This window comes from Durio zibethinus, chromosome 7 (genome assembly GCF_047325235.1).
Source record: "Durio zibethinus cultivar Kanyao isolate XHJ-2024 chromosome 7, ASM4732523v1, whole genome shotgun sequence".
Taxonomy (NCBI): domain Eukaryota; kingdom Viridiplantae; phylum Streptophyta; class Magnoliopsida; order Malvales; family Malvaceae; genus Durio; species Durio zibethinus.
The window spans coordinates 18,222,739-18,248,926 of NC_143168.1; the positions used below are offsets into that span (position 1 = coordinate 18,222,739).

At 29.7% G+C, this 26,188-nt stretch overlaps 4 protein-coding genes across 4 annotated transcripts; 2 read left to right on the plus strand and 2 right to left on the minus strand.

Annotated features, from left to right (window-relative positions):
- The first annotated feature begins 3,390 nt into the window (after window positions 1–3,390).
- On the plus strand, window positions 3,391–4,927 carry LOC111277824 (NAC transcription factor 29-like). Its single transcript, XM_022864240.2, has 3 exons — window positions 3,391–3,738; window positions 4,169–4,473; window positions 4,570–4,927. The coding sequence occupies exons 1-3, from the start codon at window positions 3,525–3,527 to the stop codon at window positions 4,705–4,707; spliced, it is 657 nt and encodes a 218-aa protein (XP_022719975.2). The 5' UTR covers window positions 3,391–3,524; the 3' UTR covers window positions 4,708–4,927.
- Window positions 4,928–5,924: 997 nt separating this feature from the next.
- Window positions 5,925–8,195, plus strand: LOC111276892 (NADH dehydrogenase [ubiquinone] iron-sulfur protein 6, mitochondrial-like). The gene is made up of 3 exons (XM_022862840.2): window positions 5,925–6,111; window positions 7,455–7,539; window positions 7,855–8,195. Exons 1-3 carry the CDS (start codon window positions 5,995–5,997, stop codon window positions 7,962–7,964), a joined length of 312 nt encoding a protein of 103 aa, XP_022718575.2. The 5' UTR covers window positions 5,925–5,994; the 3' UTR covers window positions 7,965–8,195.
- Window positions 8,196–8,767: 572 nt separating this feature from the next.
- LOC111276891 (uncharacterized) lies at window positions 8,768–15,008 on the minus strand. Its single transcript, XM_022862839.2, has 8 exons — window positions 14,516–15,008; window positions 14,090–14,185; window positions 13,171–13,281; window positions 12,770–13,079; window positions 12,251–12,341; window positions 10,778–11,102; window positions 10,202–10,350; window positions 8,768–9,607 (listed from the first exon to the last, which is right to left on the minus strand). The coding sequence occupies exons 1-8, from the start codon at window positions 14,864–14,866 to the stop codon at window positions 9,094–9,096; spliced, it is 1,947 nt and encodes a 648-aa protein (XP_022718574.2). The 5' UTR covers window positions 14,867–15,008; the 3' UTR covers window positions 8,768–9,093.
- Window positions 15,009–17,527: 2,519 nt separating this feature from the next.
- On the minus strand, window positions 17,528–23,404 carry LOC111277733 (4-coumarate--CoA ligase 2-like). The gene is made up of 6 exons (XM_022864142.2): window positions 21,945–23,404; window positions 18,701–18,899; window positions 18,472–18,617; window positions 18,315–18,382; window positions 17,985–18,087; window positions 17,528–17,877 (listed from the first exon to the last, which is right to left on the minus strand). The coding sequence occupies exons 1-6, from the start codon at window positions 23,034–23,036 to the stop codon at window positions 17,752–17,754; spliced, it is 1,734 nt and encodes a 577-aa protein (XP_022719877.2). The 5' UTR covers window positions 23,037–23,404; the 3' UTR covers window positions 17,528–17,751.
- Window positions 23,405–26,188: the final 2,784 nt, after the last annotated feature.

Here is a 26,188-nt window from a genome sequence, read left to right on the forward strand (position 1 = left end):
GTTTATTTATTTGTTATTATGTTTAAAATTATTACAAATTTTGTTAAGATGTAATGATATTTCTAATCATTTTATATCAAATAATACTAATTTTATTATTGTTTTTACCATTTTACATTAACTCTTATTTTTTAAAAATTATTTTTTATTTATAATAATATTTTTTTTACATTGCCATTTTAATCACTTACGTTATAATAATATCTTTTTATGCTTGTTGTTATCTTTTATTATGTTTAGAATTATCGTAATTTTTTAAAAAGTGTTACAACATTTCTAATTATTTAACGCTAAATAATACCAATTTTATTATTACTCTCACCTTTTTTATATTAACACTTATTTTTTATTTAGAATTATTATTTATTTCTAATAATTATTCCTTTATGTGCCAAAAATACTATTTATGTTACAATAGTATTTTTTATGCTTGTTTCTACTTTTTATTACATTTAGAATTATCATTACTTTTTATTAGGGTATTATGATACTTCTAATCTAATTTACGTCAAGTGACACTAATTTTATAACTATTCTTACCTTTTTATATTAAGACACTTCTAATATATTTTATGTCAAATGATTTCATTTTTATAATTATTCTCATTTTTTTACGTTAACGTGTATGTTTTTATTTAGAATTATTTTTATTTATGATAATAATTTTTTTATGTTGTCAATTTAATTATTTACGTTACAATAAAATCTTATGTTTATTCTTACTTTTTATTATATTTAGAATTATTATAATTTTTTTCTTAAAGTATTACAATACTTCTAATATATTTTACGTCAAATGATACCAATTTTATTATTATTCTCACTTTTTTATTTTAACATTTATTTTTTAGTTTAGAATTATTTTTTATTTATAATACTAATTTTTTTACGTTACCAATTTATTACATTTTAATAATATCTTTTTATGTTTGTTGTTTCTTTTCATTATGTTTAGAATTATTATAATTTTTTTCTAAGGTATAATGATACTTCTAATAATTTTAGGTTAAATAATATTAATTTTATGATTATTCTTACCGTTTTATGTTAACTTTTATCGGTTTATTTAAAATTATTTTTTATTTCTAATAATAATTTTTTTATATTACCAACTTAATTATTTATGTTACAATAATAACTTTTTATGATTGTTGTTACCTTTCATTACATTTAGAAATATTAAAACTCTTTGTTATGGTGTTACGATAATTCTAACTCATTTTATATCAAATGACATCACTTTTACGACTATTCACATATTTTTATGTTACAATACTTCTAACATATTTTATATTGAATTATATTAATTTTACGATTATTTTCATCTTTTTATATTAACACTTATTTATTAGTTTAGAATTATTTTTTGGATTTAGGATAATAGATGAAATTCCAAAAAACCTATAAAAAAAAAAAAGAAGAAAAGCTGATAAAAAAAGTAGAAATCGATAAAGAAACAAAACATTAAAGAAAGAAAAAGCTCAAGGAAAAAAATAAAAGATGTCATAAAAAAGGTAATCAAAAGAAGAAAAATCTTAGCAGTTTTAAAATTCTTTTTATTTTATTTAATAAATAATATTTAATTTAATTAATTAAAATTAAGTTAACAGGTTAACAAGCAATTAAGTATTTTTACAATTAAAAAATTAATCAATGGTTTATATTAATTCTTGTATATCTAACAGTTATTATTTAATTATCGTTATTATTTAATTACCTTATAATAAGGTCATAAATTTTAAATTTGCTATAAAAGTTCCCATTTGGCTTAAGAACTAAGATTCTTTTGTTTCTTAGTGGTTCTGGATAGGGTTAATAACATAAAATCGATTTCTTTCTTATTAATTATTTAGAAATGGACTATTTGTACCCCAAAAAACTCCCAATACACCCTAAAGAATTAACTAATAAGAAAATTACTTAAATATTATTAGTTAATTACCTTTTTATCCTTTACACTCATTCTCAGTAAGTTACCGAAAATGAATTTCTGGAAACTTTTTCAATGTACTAAAAATTTATTTTCAAAAACTTCTTAACTCCATTAGAAATTTATTTCCAAAAAGTATTGCAATTATCAAAAATACATTTTCGAAAATAATTTTTTATTTCAGTTTCTTTGTTGCAATCTTTTGATCAATGTCTGTCACAAAAATATCAGATGTCTCTTGTTGCGATTTCCAAACATATGCGTTGTTTTAAATCCAGCAATAAAAACCTTTAATTTTTCGACCAAGCACTATCCAGTTAATAACATTTGAAACATATTATCAATTCTAACAAATGTGCATTTGAAAGGAATCACTAATTGTGAAAAGCGCTCGTGCAAGTGGCTACTGCATCATGTGTAGCAACCAATTGTATGAGGTTATGTTCCATTATACGTGGTGCAACAACCAATCTGCACGAGCACCTATTCACACTTAGCAATTTTTCTCAAATGCACATTGATCATAATTGCAAAATGTTACACATATTATTGAACTGATAGTGCCTGGTAGCCAAAAGATTAGAAGTCCCTATTGGCAAATTTGTCAATCTGTTGATGATATAATGAGGTCAATTCTTGCATATTGAAAATTTATTTCGTCTTTATTGGTGACCAAAGGTTATTGTGTATCAAAAATCAATTTTTGAAAGTTTTTGAAAGATTTCAAAAATAAATGTCCGAATACCATCAAGAAATATTATAAATACATTTTTGAAAATTCTTAAAAGTTTTCGAAAGTGGATATCTGAAAAAAGATTTCAAAAATGAATTTTTGATATGTTGAAGAAGTTTTTGAACATCTATTTTTAGAAAATTTTTAATAATTTTTAAAAATTCATTTTCAGAATGCTCAAATCGCTATCCAAAATCTTACCATTAAACTTAAAATTCTAAACATTTTGAAATTAAATATAAAATTAGATGAAAAAATATAAAAAATGATTAACTTATAATTCTAAATTATCTATCATCAAATGGGTAACTAGGACTTGATTTGAGATTCAATTTCTAAAGGGTTTAGAGCTTTGGTGAAGAAGAATAAAGAGAGTGTGAGGTGTTTAAGTTTATTAATAAATTAGTATTTTGATTTGGGAGGAATGAGTGTTAATAATAGGGATATAAATAATACCACTCATTATTTAACTTATTGTTTACTTTTCAGCAATAACTATTTTTATGATATCAAATTATTAAAAGTTAATGGTAGAACGTACTTTACGTAAATACCCTTCTTCTTTTTTTTCTTCCCTTTCGGTCATACTAACCAGTACAGGATCAAACTCTGAAAGGGAATCTGAGGAATTGGGCCAAAGCCCGTGCTCAATTAAAAAAAACATCTAATTAAATATTTGTTTCAGGCGCGAGGGAATCTCTAGGAATCCTACTTCGTGTAGGCCTAAGATTTCTCATATTAAGTTGCCCTGTTATTTTTTGCTATATATATAGAGCAATATTAAACGACAAGATCCAGAAACCATCCCTGTGATTTCAAACAACAACTTATAGCCACCTCAAGCACTAATATTTGCTAGACATGGCAGCAGCTCTTGTGTCAGAGGCTTTTATTGATGGTGAAGAGGAAGAGCAAGGAGAAGCCCTACCTTTGCCAATTGGGTACAGATTTGTTCCCGGTGACCATGAGTTGATTTTGGAGTATCTGATGAACAAAATCATGGGATTTCAGCTTCCAACTAATATTATCAAAGACATTGATTTCTATGACTTTGATCCTCATGAATTTCCAACTAGTAAGTTCTTCCTTTTCCTTTGTTTTCCTTTCACTGGAAATTGAGTCAAAGGAAATCCATAGCTTTTTCGTGCTTGTCAAGAATACTTCTGATACATCTAAACTTTAGGCTCAAGGTATCTGTGTCAGACACTTGTCAGATTTTTCTTTTTTTTAACATAAGAGGCCATAGCTTGGATTTGAACCCAATTTGTTGGATGCCACTTCTTTAGAATCATGAATCAACTGAGTTAAACCGAGTTTGTGTTTTCGTTTTTGGATAACTAATCGAAGCCTGAAGGTCTTAGTCAGAATCAGAACAGACTTTTCTAAATCCTTCTGCTACATAAATATTGAATGGCTACCAGTTGTATAGATGGTATACTATTAATTTACGATATTGTCTTTAAGTTTTTTATTGGTAGAAAAAGCTAATTGTTTGAAATTTTTAGGTGATTTCAAGCACGGAATGAAGAAGAATGCAGCATACTACTTCACCCAAACACAGCAAAAATACTCAAAAACTGATCGAATAAGAAGAACTTCAAGATATGGTTACTGGAAGGCTTGTGGTAAGGAGAGGAAAATTAATCGTGGCTCTGGAATTGTTGGATTCAAGAAAATATTTGTTTTCTACTGGAACAACGAAGTAAATTGGATTAAAAATAAGAAAAGCTCTTGGGTCATGCATGAGTTCAGAGTTAATCCTAGCATTGCTCCAACTGATCAGGCACTGGATGACAGCATCAAGGCCAAGGTAAGTATATCTGATTAATGAACATTACCAGTTTTGATGCATAACAAAAAGTTGTTGCGATTTGGCTAATATTTTCCTGATTTTGATTTGTTTCAGATGCAACGCTGCGTAATTTGCAAGATTGAAAACAAAGACTGGAGCAGAGAATGGCCAGCAGAGTCAGCTGCAAACGAGCTAAAAAAGCTGAGGAAAGGCCGAGCTTGTAACCTGAAAATAGACATTCTCAATAACTAGGATCTATAGTTTTTTTTTTTTTTCTTTTTTTCACATAATCTCTACCCTTTTTCTTCTTTCTTGTTATTGTTCATTGTCCTCTAGGATTTAAGGTAGCTATGAAGTAGGTTACATAACCTGTGCAAGGCAGGGAAATTTGGTTCCTAATTCACTGTTACAGAGAATTTTTATAAAAGTTGATGGCATTACTTTAAAGAAATTTTCTTCGTTCCTAATTGACACCTAGCTTTTCTCTTCCTTGAAAGAAAGCTGTTATTTACTAGGTTATATTGTCCTTCTCTGTGTTTTCATTTCCCCGCATCAGTTTTTTCTGGTTTGCATGGTTCTACCCAGAAATTAGCTCATAATGCTTATTTCATGTAGGCAAATAGATTTGTTTGACTTTACAAAATCGTGACTGTTGATGTTCATTGCCCAAAATTCCCTCTAATTGTTGTATCTGCGTATTTGCCTGTGTGTGGTTATGAAATATTTTAACACCACATGATTTTTTGTATGATTTTGATCATATACAAAAAAAATTAACAAACCAAACATAACAACAAAAAAAAAAATCTTTATAAATATCACCGGGAGGGTAATCAAATTCAAATCTGAATTCTTGGCAGTTTGACATTTGTCGTGGTGCTGACTCTAAAGGAATGAATTCTTTCGCGGACAATGTTGCTCGATACTGAGTAAAGAAGTGAAATACGGCTTGGAGAAGTGAGCTAAAAGGAGTTGGCGTCATTGTGGACTAATTGAGGTTAAGATCGTTGCTTAATCGTTCCTTTGTGACAAACCATCATTGAAGTAACGAAGGAGAAAGGCTAACGGATTGAACACTTTCTCAAACACAAGTTACAAGCTAAGTTAAGAGCATTCAGTGACTGAAAATTTAAAATCCTCTTGATTGGTTGATAATATGATTTAAAAAAGATATTCAAATAAATTTATTTGAATGAACTGAATGGTAAAAAACATTTTAAAGAATGTTATTTTAATAATTCTGATAACTATATTTTATTAATTTATTTTTAAATTTAATTGGTATAATTATAATAAAATTAAAAAAAATTCAAGCTTTAATTTCATGAAAAAAAAAAAAATGGAATGCTTATCCTTCTTTATTTGGATATTTATAATTAGGGGTTTGTTTTAGTTTTGATGTTTGTAATGGGCCAGCATCCATCACAAAGACTGAGCCCAATAATCTTTGTGTAAGGCTTTCTAAAACCATTTTGCTCCTTTGAATCTCGATTGTCCCGAGCTACCAATTCCATTACCCAGAAAAACCAGAAAAAAAAAATGCCGTATTCGCGTGTTCTAAAAACCCTAATCAGATCAACAAATTTGGGATCTACGACTCGTAAATTCAGCCTCGTTAGCAGCCAAATCAGCAATCACACTGCCAAATGGATGCAGGTAATTAATCCCAAATTTTCACTTTTTTTTAAAAATTTTCTGCTGAAATCTGTGGAAGATTGAGGTAATCTTTTACGCATTCTATGGGTTTTAATTGAAACGGTTATAAAAAATATATAATAACTTTGATTGATTTTTTATTTTGTTTTTTCACATTTTTGTAGAATTTGAGTTCATTTATCTGGCTCTTGACTTGCTAGTATGTCACTTTGATTTCGTTGATTATTATTATTTTTTGGCCGCTAAAAGGCTTAATTTCAGTTAGCCAAAAAGAAAAAACAAAATTTTGGGTTTTTTTATCCTTTTTTAATTTACTAAAATTTGGAAATTATTGTCTTTAGAGTAGAGGGTTTTTAATGGATTGCAGTTGCCTTATATTTTGATTGCTTGTGGTGCTGAACTCTGTATATTGAGTGTGTTGAAGCCCTTTTAATCTTTGCCTTAATAGTTACTCGAAGAAATTCAGATTTTCAAGTTGAGGACCTGTGTTTTTTTGTCAAGTGTTTTACATCCTGTTTGGTATTCTGAATTATCGAAGACGTGCTGCTTATTATAGTTATCAGCGTGTAAAACAATGGAAGCAACATGAAGTGGCTTTTAAGCACCGATTACGTGTTTATAGATAAAGTAGAATGCTTGCCAATGTTTTGTGGAAACATATGTGATGTTTGTTTCCCACCGATTTAGTACTTCAATTTTGGAGATGGCGTACAAGTTTTTAATAACCTTGATTAGTTGTATATCAGGGACCTCTTTGTTTCCTCTTTCCATCAGGATAATGAAAATCATTATCCCCTTGAAGATTTTGATGAAGCAGTGATACTCATGAATCCCTTTCAAAGGTTTTTTAATATTGTCTGGTCAATATAGATTTTTCCATATACATAATATGAGTTTGAGTTTTATGTCTTTGACATTGTTAAAGTATTTTTAGTTTTGAATAGGTGCATGATGCATCACATAGTCAGTTTGTTTGCCTTAGTGATTTAATGGCTATATGGCTTTAATTATACTGCTTGTTTCTTGATCCGTGTTTATAAATTCCTTGTTACATAGCCATAGATTTGGTGTAAGCTTAGGTGTGTCTCAATATGATTACCTCGTATTTCTGAAAATAATTTTCATTAATTTGTCATACCCATAAAAGTTCAAAGTGCCTAAGAAAAATGGTGTATTTTAGGGTAAAGACACATCCATGTAACATAGTACATGCCTGATCGTACATGAAATGTTAATTAAATGATTGGCCTTCACTTCCTCAAATACAAGAGGGCAATGAAATGAAGAAAATGAAATAGAGTGAATAATTTTGAATGTTCACTTTTTCTTTTCTGAATGTGCAGGATACAAGCAAGAAATCTCCAATGGAGTTGATCAACGAAGTCCCTCCCATCAAGGTTGAAGGCAGGATTGTAGCTTGTGAAGGAGGTTAGTGTCTGATCCTTATTTTCCTTTACACTTTGTGATAATCTGATTAGTAGATGAATTATGTACTAGCACAATAACTAACCAAAAATCATACTTCATAAAAATAAACAAATGGCTAAGATGTGTTACCGAAAGATAGTTTTCAAATAAAAGTGAAATAATCCATTTTGTTATCCACAAAAGTTAAATTCTTAAATTTAATTTGTCAAAATTTTGTTTGGCATAGATAAATAAGAGGATATAACCTACATAGTTTGCATGATTTTTTTTTTTTTTTGCTGACGCTCACAAGTTTTCCTGATCATTGTGTTTTAGACAATAATCCTGCTTTGGGACACCCAATTGAATTCATATGCCTTGACTTGAAAAAGCCAGCTGTATGCAAGTATTGTGGCCTGCGCTATGTTCAGGAGCATCATCACTAGAAGTGCTGTGATGTGTTTCTCCGGTTATCGGGATAATTGTTATTATGCGGTGGCCATGGCACTTTTCTCTACCCATATTAATTTGACGTTTTTTTATTCACATAATAAGCGTTTGAAGGTCTCATTTGTTGAGGTATTTCCAAAGTAAATTTGAACCCCTATGCTCAAATTTTCTAATTGCATAATTGTGTTAATATCTCATATTTCCCAACTTGGGTTATTGGTTTCTTATTCCCTGCCTATCAATAATCATGGTGATATTTAATTTGATATGAAGGGCCTATCACATTTTCATGAAGAAACCATATTATCAACTCCCATTGCAATGTTTCATGAAGAAACCTCTAGTGCATGCTTGATATTTTGGCTTTGACGAAGAAATTTTCATGTCAAGTGGAGGACTCCTCCCCATAAACTGAAATAATTTAAGAATACAAACCTTAGATAAAGAAAAGAAAACATTACCGGGATTGGTAAGATTCGAATACTTTGTTTGTAAAGTGTAGGTTTGAGTCATATTGTCGGCAATTTCTCTTGGTAAGTAATTTGTAAATTCAATGCAAATCTGTTACGAAAGATCCTAGAAGAGGAAAGCCTCCTTTCACTCTTTTTTGTATGAAAAAAATTACAGAAATGAAATCAATAAAGTTCTCCTCCAAGGATGCAACAGCATGTTTTCATATTTGAGTTCTTTGTAAGTGATAATCATTCCTTTTAATATTATGGATGTTCATTGATGGAGAGAAGAAAATGTAATGCCAAATACCTTTTGTAAAATGCCATATGTATGATTTCCTCAATACTTGGTACAAATCAAGGCACTTATTCATTCTCTGAAGCTCGTTCAAGTTAGGGTCTTAAAAGTTATGGCAGAAGATAACCATGGAAATTTGGAAACAAATTGAACAGAACACCTACAAATAACTCGGCATCGAATACACTGAACCCCGTTAGGGAAGTGCTAAGGTTCTCCCTATTCTGCCGATACCAATACCCATTGGATGGGGAAAATAATGACAACATGATGCCCTCAACTCAAAAAAATTGGGCCTTTTAATCTGCCAAACTAATAGGTACGATCAAATTTAGCCACCCCAGTACCAATTCAGCAAAACAAATCAAAAATAAATCAACCGCAACCGCCATCTGCAGCTGCCAGTTTTCTTCTCTGTTGATGTTCTGCAACCTTATAATCTACCACTTCACGGAATAGGCTTGGGTCAAGCACACAATTCTCACTCCCATAAACAGCTGCTTGAACACTAGCCATCAGTTTGGCTATTTCCCTTCCAGAAAATCCTTCAGTTTTAGCTGCAGCTTCTCTTAAGATATCATCAGTCAGTCCCTTGATCTCAATCTTCTGCTGCTGCTTTTTGAAAATATTTTGAAGCATGCCAGATGTTCTCGAGCCTGCCTGAGCTATGTATTTGTCCAGATAGAGCTTTAGCAGTTTGAAGCGTTCGTCTTCCCCAGGCAAAGGGAATTCCAATACTTCATCAATACGATCAGCCACAGCTGAATCAAGATCACCAGGACGGTTTGTAGCAAGAGCAAGGACTATGTCCTTGGACTGGTCACCTGTGCGGAAAAGAAGGGCATTGAGTGCACTTCTTTGAGCTTCGCTCATGTAGGTTTTGTTCCGTCTGCAAAAAAGTTACATCAACAAAATCAATATTCAAAGCTAACCTTCCAAATAATGAATGAAGTCAATAATGCCAACAGTCATGTGATCTATTGGTAGAGCGCTGGACTCTTAATTTCAGTGATCAAGATTCAAATCCTGATATCATAAAAAATCAAAAAGAAAATGAAGAAATATTTTCATCCTAGGATGGTAACTTTTGTGTACAACAATTGCTATCAAGGAAATTCCATGTCTATTTGCAATTGTTAGCATAGACTAATTCCTTTTCTGGTTAAACAATCATGAAGGAAGACTGTTTCATGAATGAGAAAAAAGAAACAGAATTAATCATTTCATAAAGTAACTATCCTTAAGACAAGGAATTTGTTTTTCTTATCATACAAAAGAAATTGGCAAGTTTTATGCAAACTTAAGCTCCTTGAGACACCATGAGTAAAGGTGAAACTACATATCAACAGTTTTGTAGTTTCACCTTATCGACAAAAGGAAAGCTAAAAGATACTGCACAATAACATATTGAATTAAGTCATACAGGTATAAGTTGCCCAATGGGAAAATCATTCACCACTTGGAACTAAATGGTGTCACTTACTCGCACAAAAATGCATCTGCTTCATCAATGAACAGCAACAAGCCCCTCTTGGACTTCTTTGCCCAGTCAAATAACTGGTGTATCTTTGTAACTGCCTGTGGTCCCAGTGGAGCAACATCTCCACCCGTCATCAATGCATAATCTAATCCCTGACATTGATATAAAATATCAGAGAATGAAAAGAAATTAACAAAAAAGCACCAGATTTCAAACATTTGTCATGAATTATTTTGATGCATTCAAACATATGAAACCAAAAAATCAGGTATCGTCCCAGAGATTTAAAAGTTTCACTTTGCAATTTCCTTCCATAATTAACAGTAGATAGATACTTATAAGTTCATAACCAAATGATTGACATTTTTTAGAACTTGCATAACAGTCCATTCACTTGAATGCATACCCAAAGTCTAACATTCTGACTGAACTGAATACAAAAGATGGTCAAAGAACCAAAATATGCATTGCTTAAAATAAATTCTAACATTCCTTCAGAATGAAGAAATGAACTTTTGCATAATAAAAGATAAATAACTGCTAGCAAAAATGGCATAATGAAGGTATAAGAGCTCATACAGATTTATGAGCCAGTTCTCTTGCAGCCATTGTTTTTCCAGTTCCCGGAGGGCCATAAAAAAGCATGTTCCTAAATGGAGCTTGGTGGGCTTTTGTATTGGCAGTTGCACCAGCTAGCTGTTGAATTCGTTTTTGAAGAGAAGGGTGTAAAATCACATCACCAAACCCACTTGAAGGTGATATTTTATCGCCACTGCGTGATATAGAACTCATAAAACGTGAAAAGATGCCAGACCAAGGATACTTTCCCCTGGAAGATTCTCTGATAAGTGATGGCTGTCCCAGTATTCTATCCACATAACCCCAAATCACCCTTGCACCTTCTCTGCATCAAAGGAGTGGAAAATGTAGAAGCAATTACTCTCACAATTATGACAGATAAATAAAGTAACAATTAACAGTGACAAATTCTGATAAAAGAATAAAATGATGCACACGGATGGAATGTAACTTCATGAATAGTTTGAATCCAGGTCCTTTTATTTCATTAAGTCTTCCAGGAAATACAGAGAGAACATACAAAAATTCTTAAGGAAGCTTTATATCTAAAAATATGCCTAAATTTTTTTCCTACCATTAGATAGAACTTTGGGCAAAAGAAATAGTTATCCAAAACCCATCCATTTAAAATAAAGAATAGAAGAGTAATAATTGGTAATGACTCAGAATACAATGAATGATTCTTTGCTTCAAAATTTGTGAGGCTATACTAGCAAAATAATACCAAAAAAAAGTGAGATATGAATGGAACACACCCATCCATGTTACAAAGTATTTTCAAATTTATTCATGCACAGATACATATGCACGCACATTGCAAAATGCAGTTGGAGTATAATTAAAGCAGCCAGGTTTTAAGTGGCGAGTCCTTTGAGTTCTTTTTCTCAGTTCAAAGCATCAATTTCTTTCACAAATTCCAAGGTGGTGTTTCCTCTCATTTCTTCTTACCAAAAGAAAATAAAATCTAGAAATTGAGTTCTCTTATACTCATGTAAGATTTTTTTTGTGAGATTTCTTCAAATATCCACAGCCCAACAGGGAACTCAATAGAGAGTTCACAATATCTGAGAACTTGGCATCAAAAACATCAGAATTTTTGTGAGGCATTCAGTTAAACTAGAAAAACCCAATCCCAAGGGTAAAGGAACAGAACAGAACAGTAACCATTGCCAGTTACTATTTTACAAATTACAACAATGTTTTGTAAAAACAAAAGAAATCTTCTAGGGATTTTTTTTTTTTTTGGCCAAAGAAAGAATATCTTTTAGGGGTATTTAAGCAAAGCAAACATGAATCTCCTTAAAGCAGAAACAGGAAATATTCAAGAAAAGTAATTTAATCTATATTGACACAAGAACATTGGGCATTGAATTGATTTAATGAGCTTCTTGAAGCCAACTCACCAACACCTCAAACACATACATGTTAATAGACATGGAAAATACAAATATTCAAGCAAAATCCATCATTTACCTTGTAGTGTAAATTCCCGCTGCAAGAGCAGTCAACCCTCCAACAGCCACAACCAGCTTGTTTTGATCTGTCAAAATGGCTCGCAAACCACCTAGAAAAAAGAAAGATGCAGTCCATATTAAGCCATACCTTCTTAACCAGTAAAAGATAAACAAATGGAACTTAAACAGCATATCAAAGTCATCATTCAGCTGAAATTCTATTTCAGGCCACCAGAAGAATACATTATTACATAAAAAAATAAATAAACAAATGAACCCTTTGTGGTTAGTACAATAACAAAACCTAGAAGCAAAAGTCAATCAGTGCCACAATTTTCTTCTACTAGTTTAGATCATACAGAAACTAGAAAAGACAGAGAGAATGGCAACTGCCTCCTTTTCCCTCCATAACATATGCACAATCTTTTTAAAGTTACAGCTATATTAGAAGAGAATATTAAAAATGAGAATGTCATTTTCAGAATCTATTTGTTTAAAGCTTCCTACAATGATTGAGTGCATATTATTGAATTGATACCTCCAATATGGTCAAAAGTAGTATTTATCGCAGCAACCCACTTCTCTCTTTCTGCATTTGCGCGATCTACAAGTATGCGCCGATTAACTTCTTCAGCAAGCTTTGCTTCATGGGCTCTCCCTTCTGCTTCTGCCATAGCTCTCACTCTGATTGTTTCACGTTCGATCTCAGCTTTTTCCCTCTCTGTTTGTCGCCGCTGTGCTTGAATCTGTTCTTCTGTAGCTCGTCGAGCTTGCTCCTGTCTAATTGCTGATTCCTCTTGCAGTTTTACTAGCTCTTGATTCCTTGACCTTTGGAACTCATTTTCTGCCTACAATAACATAAAACATTTACATTCTTTTCCATTTATGTTAATACACGTTAACTAGTTTGTGAATACAAAAAGATCAATATATACATGCCTGCATCCTCTTCCTTGCCAATTCATCCTCATAACGAGCCATCTGTGACTTTGTTTGGGCTTGATGCTGAGTTAGCTTCTTCTGTTCATCATATATTACCCTTTGTCTCTCCTGCCAGCAACCAAGTAGATATTCAAAAACATAGAAATATGACATCACCATAACAGACAGTTCCAGATGCAGCATAACATTGGGAAGCAAGTTTAGAAAAGAAAAGGGTAAAGCACACAAAATGTAGAACATTGTGCTTCCAAATCATAGTAAACCTTACTATTTAAATGACCCAGACCTCCCAAAAGCCATTAAGTATAGTAAATAATTGCTGTCAGTACAGAAATAAGGAAAAAGTTTGCTAACAAATTTAAAAAGCATATTTTCCTGCAGAGACTCAATCACCAGAAGAAAGGAGCTTCACATGAAAAAACTACAAAATCATTGGAATGACCAAAATTCGCCAAGTATATCCATGGAAAAGCTGAAGTAGATAATCAAGTGCTAGCCTTCCCATACTGACTTAATCACACAACTAACCATGCAATGTAATACCAAAAAGCTCCACAGCCCGATGTGAGAATCCACTCAGGAGAATTTGTATTAAAAACTAGTTGTAGCTTAACGCAATATAAAACTTCTACTAACTAGAGGTATATCATATGCAATAAGGGAAAGGTGAATTAAAATAGAAAGAATTTCCTGGTTGCAACTTAAAATGAGACTCTCATGCTAAGGATTCAAGAGAACACAACAAAACTAAGAATGTCACACTCACCACCAAAATAAATACAATAGAGCAGATTGACCTTGATGTTATTAAGGAACAACATTGGCAAATTCATACTTAATCTTTAAACCACCAACTATATTAATTGATTGACCATAAGGTACCAACATGAGGAAAGAACTTCAGAAGAGATCTTACAGTTTCAGCTTGGGCTTGCATTGCCTTAAATTCTGCAGCTCTTTCAGCCAACTCTGCCTGCCTCGTCTCTTCTTGCTTCTTCATAAGTTCAAAAGCCTACACCAACAACAAATCAAAATTTTTACCACTTTAACAAAATGAATAACCAAAATTACAGAAAAAATATATATATGTTAAATAAGTCAATCCTCCTCTGAACTCCGAAAAGGAAAAATCCAAACCAATAGAGTCAGCAACTAAACATTAAAAAGAATATACCGCTTGCATAAACTTTACGTAAATCCCAAAATCCCTTCAAAACCCTTGTAAAAATACAAAGCCAAAGAAACCCACTTTAAAAAACGCCTCAAAAAATCAAAATCAAATCTCTAAAACAACCAAAAATAATAATTAAAAAAAAGGCTTTTTGGAAGCCAAATCTGAAACCTTTTTGGCATTAGAGGAGCTGCTGATTTCCCTCAAGGCCTGGGCTCCTCTCTCTAAAGCCTCAGGATCAAATCCAGCCGAGGACGTCCTTGGATTATCATTCCTAACCCTAACATTCCCAGAAGCCCCCTTATCAGCCGTAGATGCCGGTGAAGCAGACGGCTGTGATTGCAATTGTCCAGCAGAAGACTGAGGAGAACCTGAAGAAGAAGGAGAAAGAGAAGAAAATAAAGGAAAATTGAAAGGTCCATCAGCATAAGCAACGTTGTTATTGGTTTGGGATAAAAGAGAAGAAGAAGCAGAGCCTGCTGCAAAAGCTGAGATTAGCCCTTTTGCATAAGTTTTTGCCATTTTTGTTTTGAACCAAAAAAAAGTCAGATTGCTTTTAGGGTTCTAAGCCGTTTATGTTAGAATTATTGGCCTGAAATTTCAGATAAATTCCCTCTTTCCATAGAGAAAAAGAAAAGTTTGTTAGGAAGAAAAAGAGAGGAGCAAATGAAAGAATAGAAGGTTCAGGGTTTTAGTAGGGTTTGTGTTTCTAGGGTGGAATGGCGACTTTTGGCGGCTGGGTTTTACTTTTCCTTCTTTGGATTGAACCGGATCCCGGTTGAACCCAGTATAGAACTCTTTATTCATGTATGAAATAGTTTTTCAATTTTTTTAAGAAAAGAATTATGATCATTTTGGTATAACGTTTTAGATATTTCTATAATAATGATACATTGTAACAAGATTTAAATTTTTAATTTAAGTATTTTCAAATAATAAGGGAGTTTGGTTTGCTAAATTTGAAATTTCAAAAAATAATAATAATTTTTAAAAAAATTATCGATTTTTGATAAAAAGTGATTTCTTTTGCTATGAGAATATGATATTTTTATATTTAGTTCGTAAAATTTTAAATTATATAATAAAATTTTTTTATTATAATATCATTCATTATATGTGAATAACACGTGATAAATATTATAATTTTTAATTATGTTATTAAAAATAATATATCACAATCATTAAACGATAAAAATAAAAAATATTTTTATTATTTTATTTTGTTAATAACAAAGTTGCATATTATAAACAAAAAATACAAAATATAATAAAGAATAGAGGACGTCTTTGTTATTATAAACACAATCTATGATCAATAAAAAATGTTTTTTTAAGAAGCAAGACGTTTTTGTTATATAAATCTCGTAATAAATAATAAATATAACGTTTTTATCACTGTAAATGTAGTGTTTGATAAAGAAATAATCATTACGTTTTAATTCATACACAAACATGACGTTTAGTTTTATAAACATTGTTTTTAAACAAACACCACGTTTTTAGTATTACAAACGCTATGTTTGAGAAATAAATAAGCATGATGTTTAAGTTTAATAAATGCAATCTTTGAATAGATACGATGTTTTAATCATTATAAATGTAATTATATTTTTATAATAAGAAACATAATTATTTATTAGAGAAATTTTATTTTTATCAAATAATATTTTTTTTACATAAAAATATAGTTAAAAATATCATAAATATTTTATTTATTATTTTATTATTATTTTACACTATCAATTACGTGTCATATGTGAAAAAAAAAAAACGTGAAGCTTATGAAAATAAAAAAAAATTAAAATCCTAAATAAGAAAAATTTTACTATGTTTTTTTTTTTTTAAAACATTGTTTTTATTATAAATAATCTATTACATATGTAATTGTGTAACAAAAAATGCAACTTTTCATGTCAGATTAAGTCTCAATTTATCTTATAATTTATGTTAATTTTCAAGAATAAAATAGACGATAACAAATTATTATTAAAGTAAAAAATAAAAAAAAATTTACTTTCCTTCAATAATCTTAAAAAACCTCAAAAAGATATAAATTTTTAATTTCAACTATTGTTCTTTTTTATTATTATTAAAAATTTTAAAATATCTTCAAAATTAGATATTGTTAATCAAATTAAGAAATTAAAATATCAACAAGTGATTGATTCAATTGGTTAAAATTCGTCATCTTCAATAAAAAAAATTTTGAGTTTAAATCCTGTATATGATCACTTGTTAGGATTATCTCAATATATGACTTACAATCATCTATCTTTGATTATTATGTACGACATATTTTATTTTAATTTAAGAGATTGAATAATTTATCTACTCTAAAATTTTATTGTTTATCAAAAAATTAAAAAATTAAAATTATAAAAAACAAGATTTCAATCAAATAAGCGAACTTTCTCCAAATAAAAGTTTTATGAGAGAGAGAGAGAGGATATAAAAGATCAAGTCAGCTCTGTTGAAAGTCACTTAAAAACTATTTACACTTAATGGTTTAAAAATTTTAAAATTTAAAAAAAAAAATTTCTTTTAAGAGGAGCATACCCTACATTAAAGAAAAAAAAAAAGGCTTCCTTAGTTATTATTTTGAGGTGACATGATCTCATAGTCTCAAAAGACAGTAAAATATATCTTAAAAAATTTCGGACTTATTAACTGGACGAACTAAGTGAGATCGAACTTTTAAAAGACCGACCGCACCTGATCTGGACTATGGATACCTGTAATCAAAACAAACTTTTTTTTTTAAACGGAACAAGGTGAAATTGGCAAAATATGGCTATATGAATTAATACAAAAGGCGAAATGGAACATAAGTCTTTAACAATCTGGTTCCAAGTGCACACTAAAGGTGTCCATAGAATAGAACCACAGTTTGATCCGATCTGACTGGAACCTAAATTCTCATTGTCTCCAGGATCTGAAGTTCATTTCATAATCACTTCAAATGGACAAGTTATATTTATAAGTGAAGAAACTTCTTCCATAAACAGATATTTATGTTGAAGTTTAAGCCTTCAAAAGATTCTTTCTGCAATGTTTATATAATTAAGGAAGCAATTCAAAGAATGATTTTTCTCTTTGCATACAAGAGAGAACATTACAAGTTCAAACTTAAACTGTCTGTCTAAATCTAATTCCACTCTTACAAGTTGAGCTGAAACCTCAAAGTGACAAGAATGGCTTTGATTTCCCTCTTATTTTAAGAACACCGTCGAACAAATTACAGTACAAGCATGGACAATTTTGAGAAAAAAAAAAACTGATATAACATAGGATTGATGGCATATTGATTTTTTTGATTCCAAGATTTGTTTTGACACAGAAAATCTAAGTAGAAAAATCACCGCTATGCCTGATAAATTGAAAGCCAAATTTGATTATAGAAGGATTTTTCATGGCTGGGTAGTGACTGTTGCAGCCAGCTTGGCTCTGAGATCTTTTCTCAATATCTTTCCTGAAGGAGACTTGGGAATTGCATTAACAAAGTGCACCTTATGCAATCTCTTGTAATAAACCACCTGTTTTGGGGAACAAAACAAAGGGATTAATTCCATACTTGATTACACTCATGAAAGCCGGAAATGTTGATTTCTGTTTGTCTAATTAAGGAATATTTGCTTCATACCTGTTTAGCAATGAATTCTTTGACAGCTTCTTCAGTAAGTTCAAAACCATTTGATCGAACCACAAATGCAACAGGAACTTCGCCAGCAACTTCATCTTTTTGCCTGTTAAGTTGCAGATGGTGTGAGTTAGAAACCGATTAAGCTGTGGCAAAACTACGTATCTAAATTAGAGTAAATGTCAGCTGTGATTCCTAACAGTCGACTTTGTCGGTTAGTAAAGTGTTAGACTCTTAATTTCAGTGATTAGAGATCAATTTCTGATAACTTCAAGGACAAAAAAAACTGGCAGCTGCAATAAAAATTAATTAAACAATTTGGAAAGTACATACGGCACTACAGCTGCATCTGCAATTGATGGGTGGCTCACAAGGAGTGACTCAAGCTCAGCCGGTGGCACCTAAACAACCGAAAAATCAGTGAAAATTATGCAACTTATTAACCAAGGTTGCTGTTGTCAATAGCAAAATAACAAAGAAATTAACATACTTGGAAGCCTTTGAATTTGATGATTTCCTTCACTCTATCAACAATGAAAATCTCATCATCTTCATCCACATAACCTATGTCACCTGTATGAAGCCAACCATCCACATCTATGGTTGTTTCTGTGGCCGCAGTATCATTCAAATAACCTATAATTTGTGTATAAAAAATGTTAAATGGTCCCACGATTTTTAGAGATCAAACAGTTTCGAAGATACATTTTTTACTAAACCTTTCATGATTTGGGATCCACGGATGCAAATCTCGCCAGGTTGATTGTAGCCAAGGGAGCAGCCGGTTTCAGGGTCAACGACCTTAAGCTCTGCATTCCTAACCACTGTGCCACATGAACCAGACTTGGTTGGAAAGGGGTGCTTTGCAAATCCTAGGCACATTGACAGAACTGGTCCAGCCTCTGTCATTCCATATCCCTAGATTTGTCGGAAAAACAATAAACTCAATCCATTGTACAAAGTTCAATATAATTATGTAGATACCATTGTATGATACGCATCATGCACCCAAAAAAATAAAACTTTTTTAGTACAATATTAACTTCCAGAAGTGGGAAACCTATGAAAAATGCCCATAAATGCTCATTAGAGATGCAGATGACTGAGCTTTTAAACTTTTGCGTCAAGACCCAATGAAGCCCGCATTACAAGAGGCCGACCCTACACTTGGCTGGCTGGCTCCAAATTCAACAACAATTCCATTATCTTTTGTCAGTTAATGGCTTAATGCTGAGAAGAGAAGCGAGCACCCACTGCCCACTGCCATGCATTCTGATTGGGACCCCATTTATATTTCAGACTGACAATGTTGCTATCCACCCTTGTTTTTGGGATCTTGCACATGACTTTGGGCAGCCTAATTTTTTTCTTGTTTTGTTGCATGACTTTGGGCAGTTTCAACTTTGTTAAATCATTTTGTTTCTTTTGGTGATCTTTTACCCTTTGTGCATCCATCGTACTAATTATAGTTATAAGCTTTTTAGTTAACCAACTGTCCAAAAACAATTATAATTGCCTTGTTCTAAAGACCTTCTATTTGATGATTTGGGTATTTTATTTATAGGGACAGCTACCCTCATACCACAAAGTACTGAAATTTTGTTCAATAAAAAGAAAAAGGAAAGTAACTAAAATTTGTAATGGTCCTAACCAAAATAGTGCCCAAAGTATCAATCTAGATAAGTTAAATTTAATTAATTTAGATTTTTTAAGAAAAAAATTCTCTAAAATTAAAATAAAATTATCATTTATTCTTTTTTTTCTTACTTAAAATTATCAAAATTTAAATTCTAGTTACTTAAATCTAATAATTTTAAATATGATATGAAAATATACATAAAAATGATATGATTTAAAATTTTGATACAAATTATATATAAGTTAAAAAATTAAAAAATTATACTTTATATTTAACATGTCAATATGAATTATAATACGATAATTTTTATATTTTATATAGATTTGATACAAAACAGACACGACACTATATACACAAATTATCAAGCCTAACTAAAATTAAAACTAAAAATTCTACCAATATATCCATAAATCTATTTAGATTTAGTATCTAATACACTATTGTGTAAATTTTTTATTTCACAAACAATATTAAAAGATTAAAATATGTTATGTTTTATTTTTAATTAATTTTTAATTTTTTAAAATATACCTTAAAAAATATATATATCATCCTCTTAAATCTACTTATGAAATCAAAAAATTTTACAGCAAATTTGATAATTTCTCATCTATTTAACTAATTTATTTCAGTTTATGATAAAAGTTATTGGACCATATATAAGGAAAACACATCCTAGTTCTCAAGAAAAGCCTCTGCACTTTTGGGCTTATATTTAGTTGAAACAATTTTTTTAAAATAGTTTTAAAGATTTAAATGCGCCGCATTTTCGAGCCACAGCATCCATCAAATTCTCGCTTTAGTTTAATTGAGGGGGCACGTGGACAAAATTTTGTGGGCTTTATCTCATCTCAAACAAAAGCTTCAGGTCGGCAATGTATCATTAGACTCACGTGACCTCTCAACATTCTTCTTCTCACTTTTACCCCTTTAATGCATATGAAGAGAAATGTTAAAAGAAAAATTAAAAAATAAACATTTTTACTCTTATTAAAACAAATAAATCATTCTAAATTAAAAAAAAAAAAAAAGAGAAACTGATAAATGTGAGCCAAGTGTAACAATTTACAAGATTGTTCATTTTTCTAAAGATATAATTTTTTTTAATTTTTCTATCCACTTTATCAAATAAAGTGTAAAAAATTATAATTTTTTGTGTTTGAAACTTGAATTAATTTTTTTAAGTCCATTTAATATTATCCATATAAATACAAAATAGATTTGTCAAATTTTTGGATTTTGAACAAAATTTTTAAAACTCAAATTTAGTTTGATCTTGTCATAATTATTATTTAGTTAATAAAAAATTTTTGTATTTTAATTTTAATTTTAAAATAAATTTAAAATATTAATATTTTATTCCAAAAAAAAAAAATCTCCCCAACATTAATCAGGAGTTCTGAAAGGTATCGTTCACATATTTAAAACTATTATAAAAGTATTTTAAAAAAAGAAAACTATAATAAAAGCTATTTTTATGAACCCAAAATAAAGTGATGCTAACTCTTTTATGTACAAGCATGTGTCATTAATCTTTAGTCATTTTCATGTAGGTCCTACCCTGCATGAGTGACATCTGAATCTAATTATTTCTTTTGTTTTTTACCAATAATTATATGTTTTTTTTTATGCTCTAAACTATAAAAAAAAAAAAAAATAGCTTCTATTTCAGAGGCCAGTTTAATTTTAAAAATTTTTTTAAATAAAAAAACTCTAACCTTTTCTTTTGTCACTTCCTTGTAGTTATTTGATTATCAAAATAGGCTTGATTAATTCTCGTAAAATATCAAAACAACCCTACTTTCTTAACCCGCCTAATTTCTATAACCCAAAATTTAAAAAATAAATAAATTTCTTCCATCTTATTGTCTTTGCTCTTTTTTTTTTATGTAGATGTCTAATTTTTTTTATTTTTTATATAAAAGAAACTATAATTTTAAAAAATTTATTATAAATATTAAAATTTAAATTTATTATACTTTATTTTTTAAAAATTATTATATGAATCGATTAAATTATTTTTTATTTAATTTTTTAAATATTGAATACGTAACATTTGTATATTTTAAATTAATTTTTAATTTTATTTTACTTTTTGATAATAAATAATATTAGTGTACATCAATATTATAAAAAATAATTTATAATATTAAATATATAAAAATAAAAATATTATGCTTGAAAGTTAAACAAGAATAAAGATTTAAAAAACGGAAAGAGTATGGAGTAATGATTCTTCATTTCACAAAATTATGAGTCTGTTCTTGCATGAACTTCAGTTAAGAACTGCATTAATGAAAACAAAAAAAAATAAAACGGCTAACCTGACCCAAAACGGCTTGAGGAACCCTTCCCCTGAGAGCCCCTTCGAGCTCTTTTCCAAGCGGGGCAGCCCCTGAAAGTACCGCCCTGATTGAGCTCAAATCAAACTGAGCCACCATCGGATTCTTAGCCAACGCCAACACCAATGGTGGCACCACCGCTGCCACCGACACTTTATGCCTCTGTATCAGCTCCAACAATGCCCCTATCTCAAACTTCTGCATTAACAGAACCGCAGCTCCAGCTCTCAAGGAACACAACAGCACGCTGTTGAGTGAGTAAATGTGAAACAAAGGCAAAACACATAAGACAACATCGTCATGTTTCAAATAAAGATTAGGGTTCTCTCCATCTACTTGCTGAGCCACGCTTGTGATCAGGCTTTTGTGAGTTAAAACCACTCCTTTCGGTAACCCTGTTGTTCCTGAAGAGAATGGTAAAGCTACAGGGTCATCAGGGTCAATGGAAACTTGAGGGATCTCATTCTCATTTGCCTCTGATAACACTGTGAAATGTAAACAGTTTTCTGGAGGGTCATCGATGGTGATCACCTTGAAATCTTCACCTATTTTGGGGAAGTTTTCATTGTTATTGGTGCCTTTAAGCTTGTCTACGTATTGGGATTGTGTGATTATGAGTTTGGCTCGAGCAGCTTTGAATTGCTTGAAGATTTCTGTCGATGTGTAAAAAGGGTTAGCCGTAGTGGAAACTGCTCCTATCATGGAAGCTCCCATGAAAGAGAAGACAAATTCAGCACAGTTTTGCAGGAGAATCATGATGACATCGCCCTTTCGAATGCCTAAATTGGACAAACCAGTTGCAGTCCTTTGAGCAATCAAGTGAGTTTCGGAGAAAGAATAGGTTTTGCCAGAGGATCCACAGGTCAAACATGGTTTATCAGAAAAACTCAAGTGGCTTTCAAAGCAGTAAGTATGGAGAGGCTGGTGATTTGAGATTGGAATGTCAGGCAATTTGGACCTGAAAATGTGATCACCAGCAGTTTCAGGCGAAGGTTTTGACGGAGGAGGAGACAAAGAAGGAGAGAGCTCAGGCTTTTGGGGTTCAACAGGATCAGCAATGGATATCATGGTCATTGGCTTTGACGGGTGTCTCTTGTTTTAATCTGTCGGAATAGTTTTGCTTTTGTTCGTGAAATGGCAGTAGAAGAGAAGGAAACAGGAAGAGGAGAGAGGGGTGGCTTAGAGGGGAAAGACAGGAAAGAAATGAGTAACAAATATAGGGGAAGAGGAGGGGTAGGTAGAGCATATGGCTGAGCGAAGTGGGTGGATTTGGGACGGAAAGTGGGGTATCTAAAGCATGCCCATCTCTCGTTCAAATAGACACCAGACACCCACGGCCTTGTTTCTACATCAAAGCTGCCCTTGCCTCCTCCTACTTACCTACCTCCCTCTCCTCACATCTTGGGCTTTTTGGCTCTTTCTTGCTACTGTCGCACCTTTTCTTTGTTTGATTCATTCATTCCAAACTACGTAGTAGGTAGGGTTGGAACGGGGTCGGATTTGGGGTGAGTTTTATTTATTTCGAATTTGATTTGATTTTATTTATTATTAAATTTGAATTTGATTTTGATTCGATATCATATAAATCATATTTGATTTTGATCTGATTCGATTCGATCCGAAATTAATAAAAATTATTTTTTAAATAAAATATTTAAAAATATCATTATATAAATATAATTAATTAATTAAAAAATAATTTTTTATATAATATCAGATCGGATTGAGTTTACCTAAAATTCGAATTCGACTCACCCTCGATTGTTTCATAACTTTATCCGATTCTACCCAAAATTTGAATTTAAAAAAAAAAATTACTTTCATAAAGTCGGATCGAATCAAAACCTGTCTGAGACGGATTGGATTGCCAACCCTAATAATAATTCTTGAGAACTCAAGGAATATGATTTCTTTCTAGGATTTGGTGGCTTTTATTTATCACTGTTTTTTTTTCTCATTTTAGACATTTATACACAATCCGAAGACATCTTGCAAGTAAAATTGGTGACGTAACCAAGATTAGATAGTAACTTTTTATTTTTTTTTTGAGTTACGAAAAGTCCGAACTTAGAAATTTTTAAGTTAAATTATATAATTAATCCTTATATTTATATGAAATTTAAATTTTAATATCTATAAAATAATTTATAAAAATTCGATTCTCTTACTAATTTAATTTAATAATATTAATCCAATTGATAACATTATTACTTAATTTTCGTTAAATTAATTGACATGATCATTGACTATATTGACGTGATATTAACTTACTAATGTGATAATTATGATTAATAAAATTAATTATTAAATTATACAAATGATTCATGTATTTATCAAATTTTAAAAATGTAATCCTTATACTCTAGTGAAATTTGAAATTTAATTCTTATACTTATATGAAATTTGAAATTTAGTTCTTCTAATATAAAAAATATTTTGAATTTTTAAAAAATTTTTATTTTTTTAAAACAATAAATTTTAAAAATTATTACAATATTCTCTTATAATATTATATCATAATATTAAAAAATCTATCACAATATTCGGTCACAATTTTCATATATTGTCACAAATTGTTACAATTTTTTGTCATCTATATAAAATACTATTTTTTTCTGTCACTATTTCTTGTTACATTATCGTAAAATATAAATTTTTTATTAATTTTGTTACACTTTTTTCTGTTACAATTGTAGTATATTATGGTCATATAAAAAAAAAAGCTGTTGAACCAATCTATTAAAAATATATCACAAATTTATCAATATATGATACAAATTTGTTATTATCTAATTTTAATAAAACTATTATTTTTTATTAATTTATCTAATGAATTAGTATTATAATTACATTTTAAATTAAACCCTATTTAAATGATTTTTTATAATTAAATATAAGTTCAAGATTCTAAATATATTAAAATAATTTACTATACTTAATGTGTGTTGGTTTTAAAATTAATCTTATTATTTAATTTAATATAATTATTTAAATAAGTTTTTTTAAAATCGAATTAATTGAAAGTTCTTATGATACATGATATTAATGTTTTGATTTATCAAATAAATCATTTTTTTTCTTTCATTTTTTTAAGATTTAAAGTTTGTTCTTAAAATTGATAGGACCTCGTCTATTGTAAGAATCTAGATTTGAATGTTTTATTTTGTTCAGTTGAATGGAATGATCATTTCATTCATAGTCTATTTTGGATTCATTACAAATGCAACTCTATTCAATAGTTTGATTTATTATAAATTTTGTTATATGATATATTTATACTAATTAAAATAATATTAACTTTCATATATTAATTTAAATTATTAATATTATAATTGATTAATATAAATTATACTAATATTATTAATATGATATTATTAACAATTAATTATATATAATAAAAACTAATATATTAAAGGAATTAAAATATTTTTAAAAAACAAAAAAAATCAAAATATGTTTTATATTGGACAGATTAAATTTCAAATTTTATGTGAGTATATGAACTAAATTTTAAATTTTGTGCAAGTATAGATATTAAATTTTAAATTTCGTATGAATACGACGACTATTTATATAATTTAATAATTGATTTTACTAATACCAATTATCGCGTTAGCAAGTGAATGCCACATCATAAAGGTTAATGTCATGTCAATATGATCAACGGTCACGCCAACTAATTTAATAGAGAGGAAGTAATTTAATGAAAATTAAATAATACTATTATCAATAAGATTAATGTTATTAAATTAAATTAGTATGAAAATTTAATTTTTGTAAATTATTGTATAAAGACTTTCAAATTTCATATAAGTATAATAATTAATTACATAATTTAATTAATTTTTAAAAAATTTAATATTATCAAGTGAATAAAATTTATTTTTTAAAATTTATATATCATATTAACAATGTCATGTGACATTATCATATCGATATGTCACATAATACTTGATAACTAATGTGATATTGTCATGTTATCATATCGATAAAAAATAATAATTAAATAATAAAAAATATTGACTAAAATTTTAATAATTAAATGAATACTTTAAAAAACACAACTATAATTAAGTTATCAACGGTATATTTTAACGTAAAAATATTATAATAACAATGTTCAAATATTTAGGTCAATAATAACGGCATGTATCTCGATCATTAAAAAAAACTAAGTTAAAAATTCAAATTACTCCCCAGTGAAAAAGATTAAAATAAGAGGAATA

Coding starts and splice junctions, on each gene's coding strand:
- LOC111277733 (XM_022864142.2), bottom strand. CDS start 23,036: ATGACCATGATATCCATTGCTGATCCTGTTGAACCCCAAAAGCCTGAG. Junction 18,383..18,471: donor TCAAATTCAAAGGCTTCCAA/GTATGTTAATTT, acceptor TCGGTTGTTTAG/GTGCCACCGGCTGAGCTTGA. Junction 17,878..17,984: donor AAGAATTCATTGCTAAACAG/GTATGAAGCAAA, acceptor TCCCCAAAACAG/GTGGTTTATTACAAGAGATT.
- LOC111276891 (XM_022862839.2), bottom strand. CDS start 14,866: ATGGCAAAAACTTATGCAAAAGGGCTAATCTCAGCTTTTGCAGCAGGC. Junction 14,186..14,515: donor GCTCCTCTAATGCCAAAAAG/GTTTCAGATTTG, acceptor TTGTTGGTGTAG/GCTTTTGAACTTATGAAGAA. Junction 13,282..14,089: donor TGCAAGCCCAAGCTGAAACT/GTAAGATCTCTT, acceptor GGTTGCTGGCAG/GAGAGACAAAGGGTAATATA.
- LOC111277824 (XM_022864240.2), top strand. CDS start 3,525: ATGGCAGCAGCTCTTGTGTCAGAGGCTTTTATTGATGGTGAAGAGGAA. Junction 3,739..4,168: donor TCCTCATGAATTTCCAACTA/GTAAGTTCTTCC, acceptor TGAAATTTTTAG/GTGATTTCAAGCACGGAATG. Junction 4,474..4,569: donor ATGACAGCATCAAGGCCAAG/GTAAGTATATCT, acceptor GATTTGTTTCAG/ATGCAACGCTGCGTAATTTG.
- LOC111276892 (XM_022862840.2), top strand. CDS start 5,995: ATGCCGTATTCGCGTGTTCTAAAAACCCTAATCAGATCAACAAATTTG. Junction 6,112..7,454: donor ACACTGCCAAATGGATGCAG/GTAATTAATCCC, acceptor CTGAATGTGCAG/GATACAAGCAAGAAATCTCC. Junction 7,540..7,854: donor GATTGTAGCTTGTGAAGGAG/GTTAGTGTCTGA, acceptor ATTGTGTTTTAG/ACAATAATCCTGCTTTGGGA.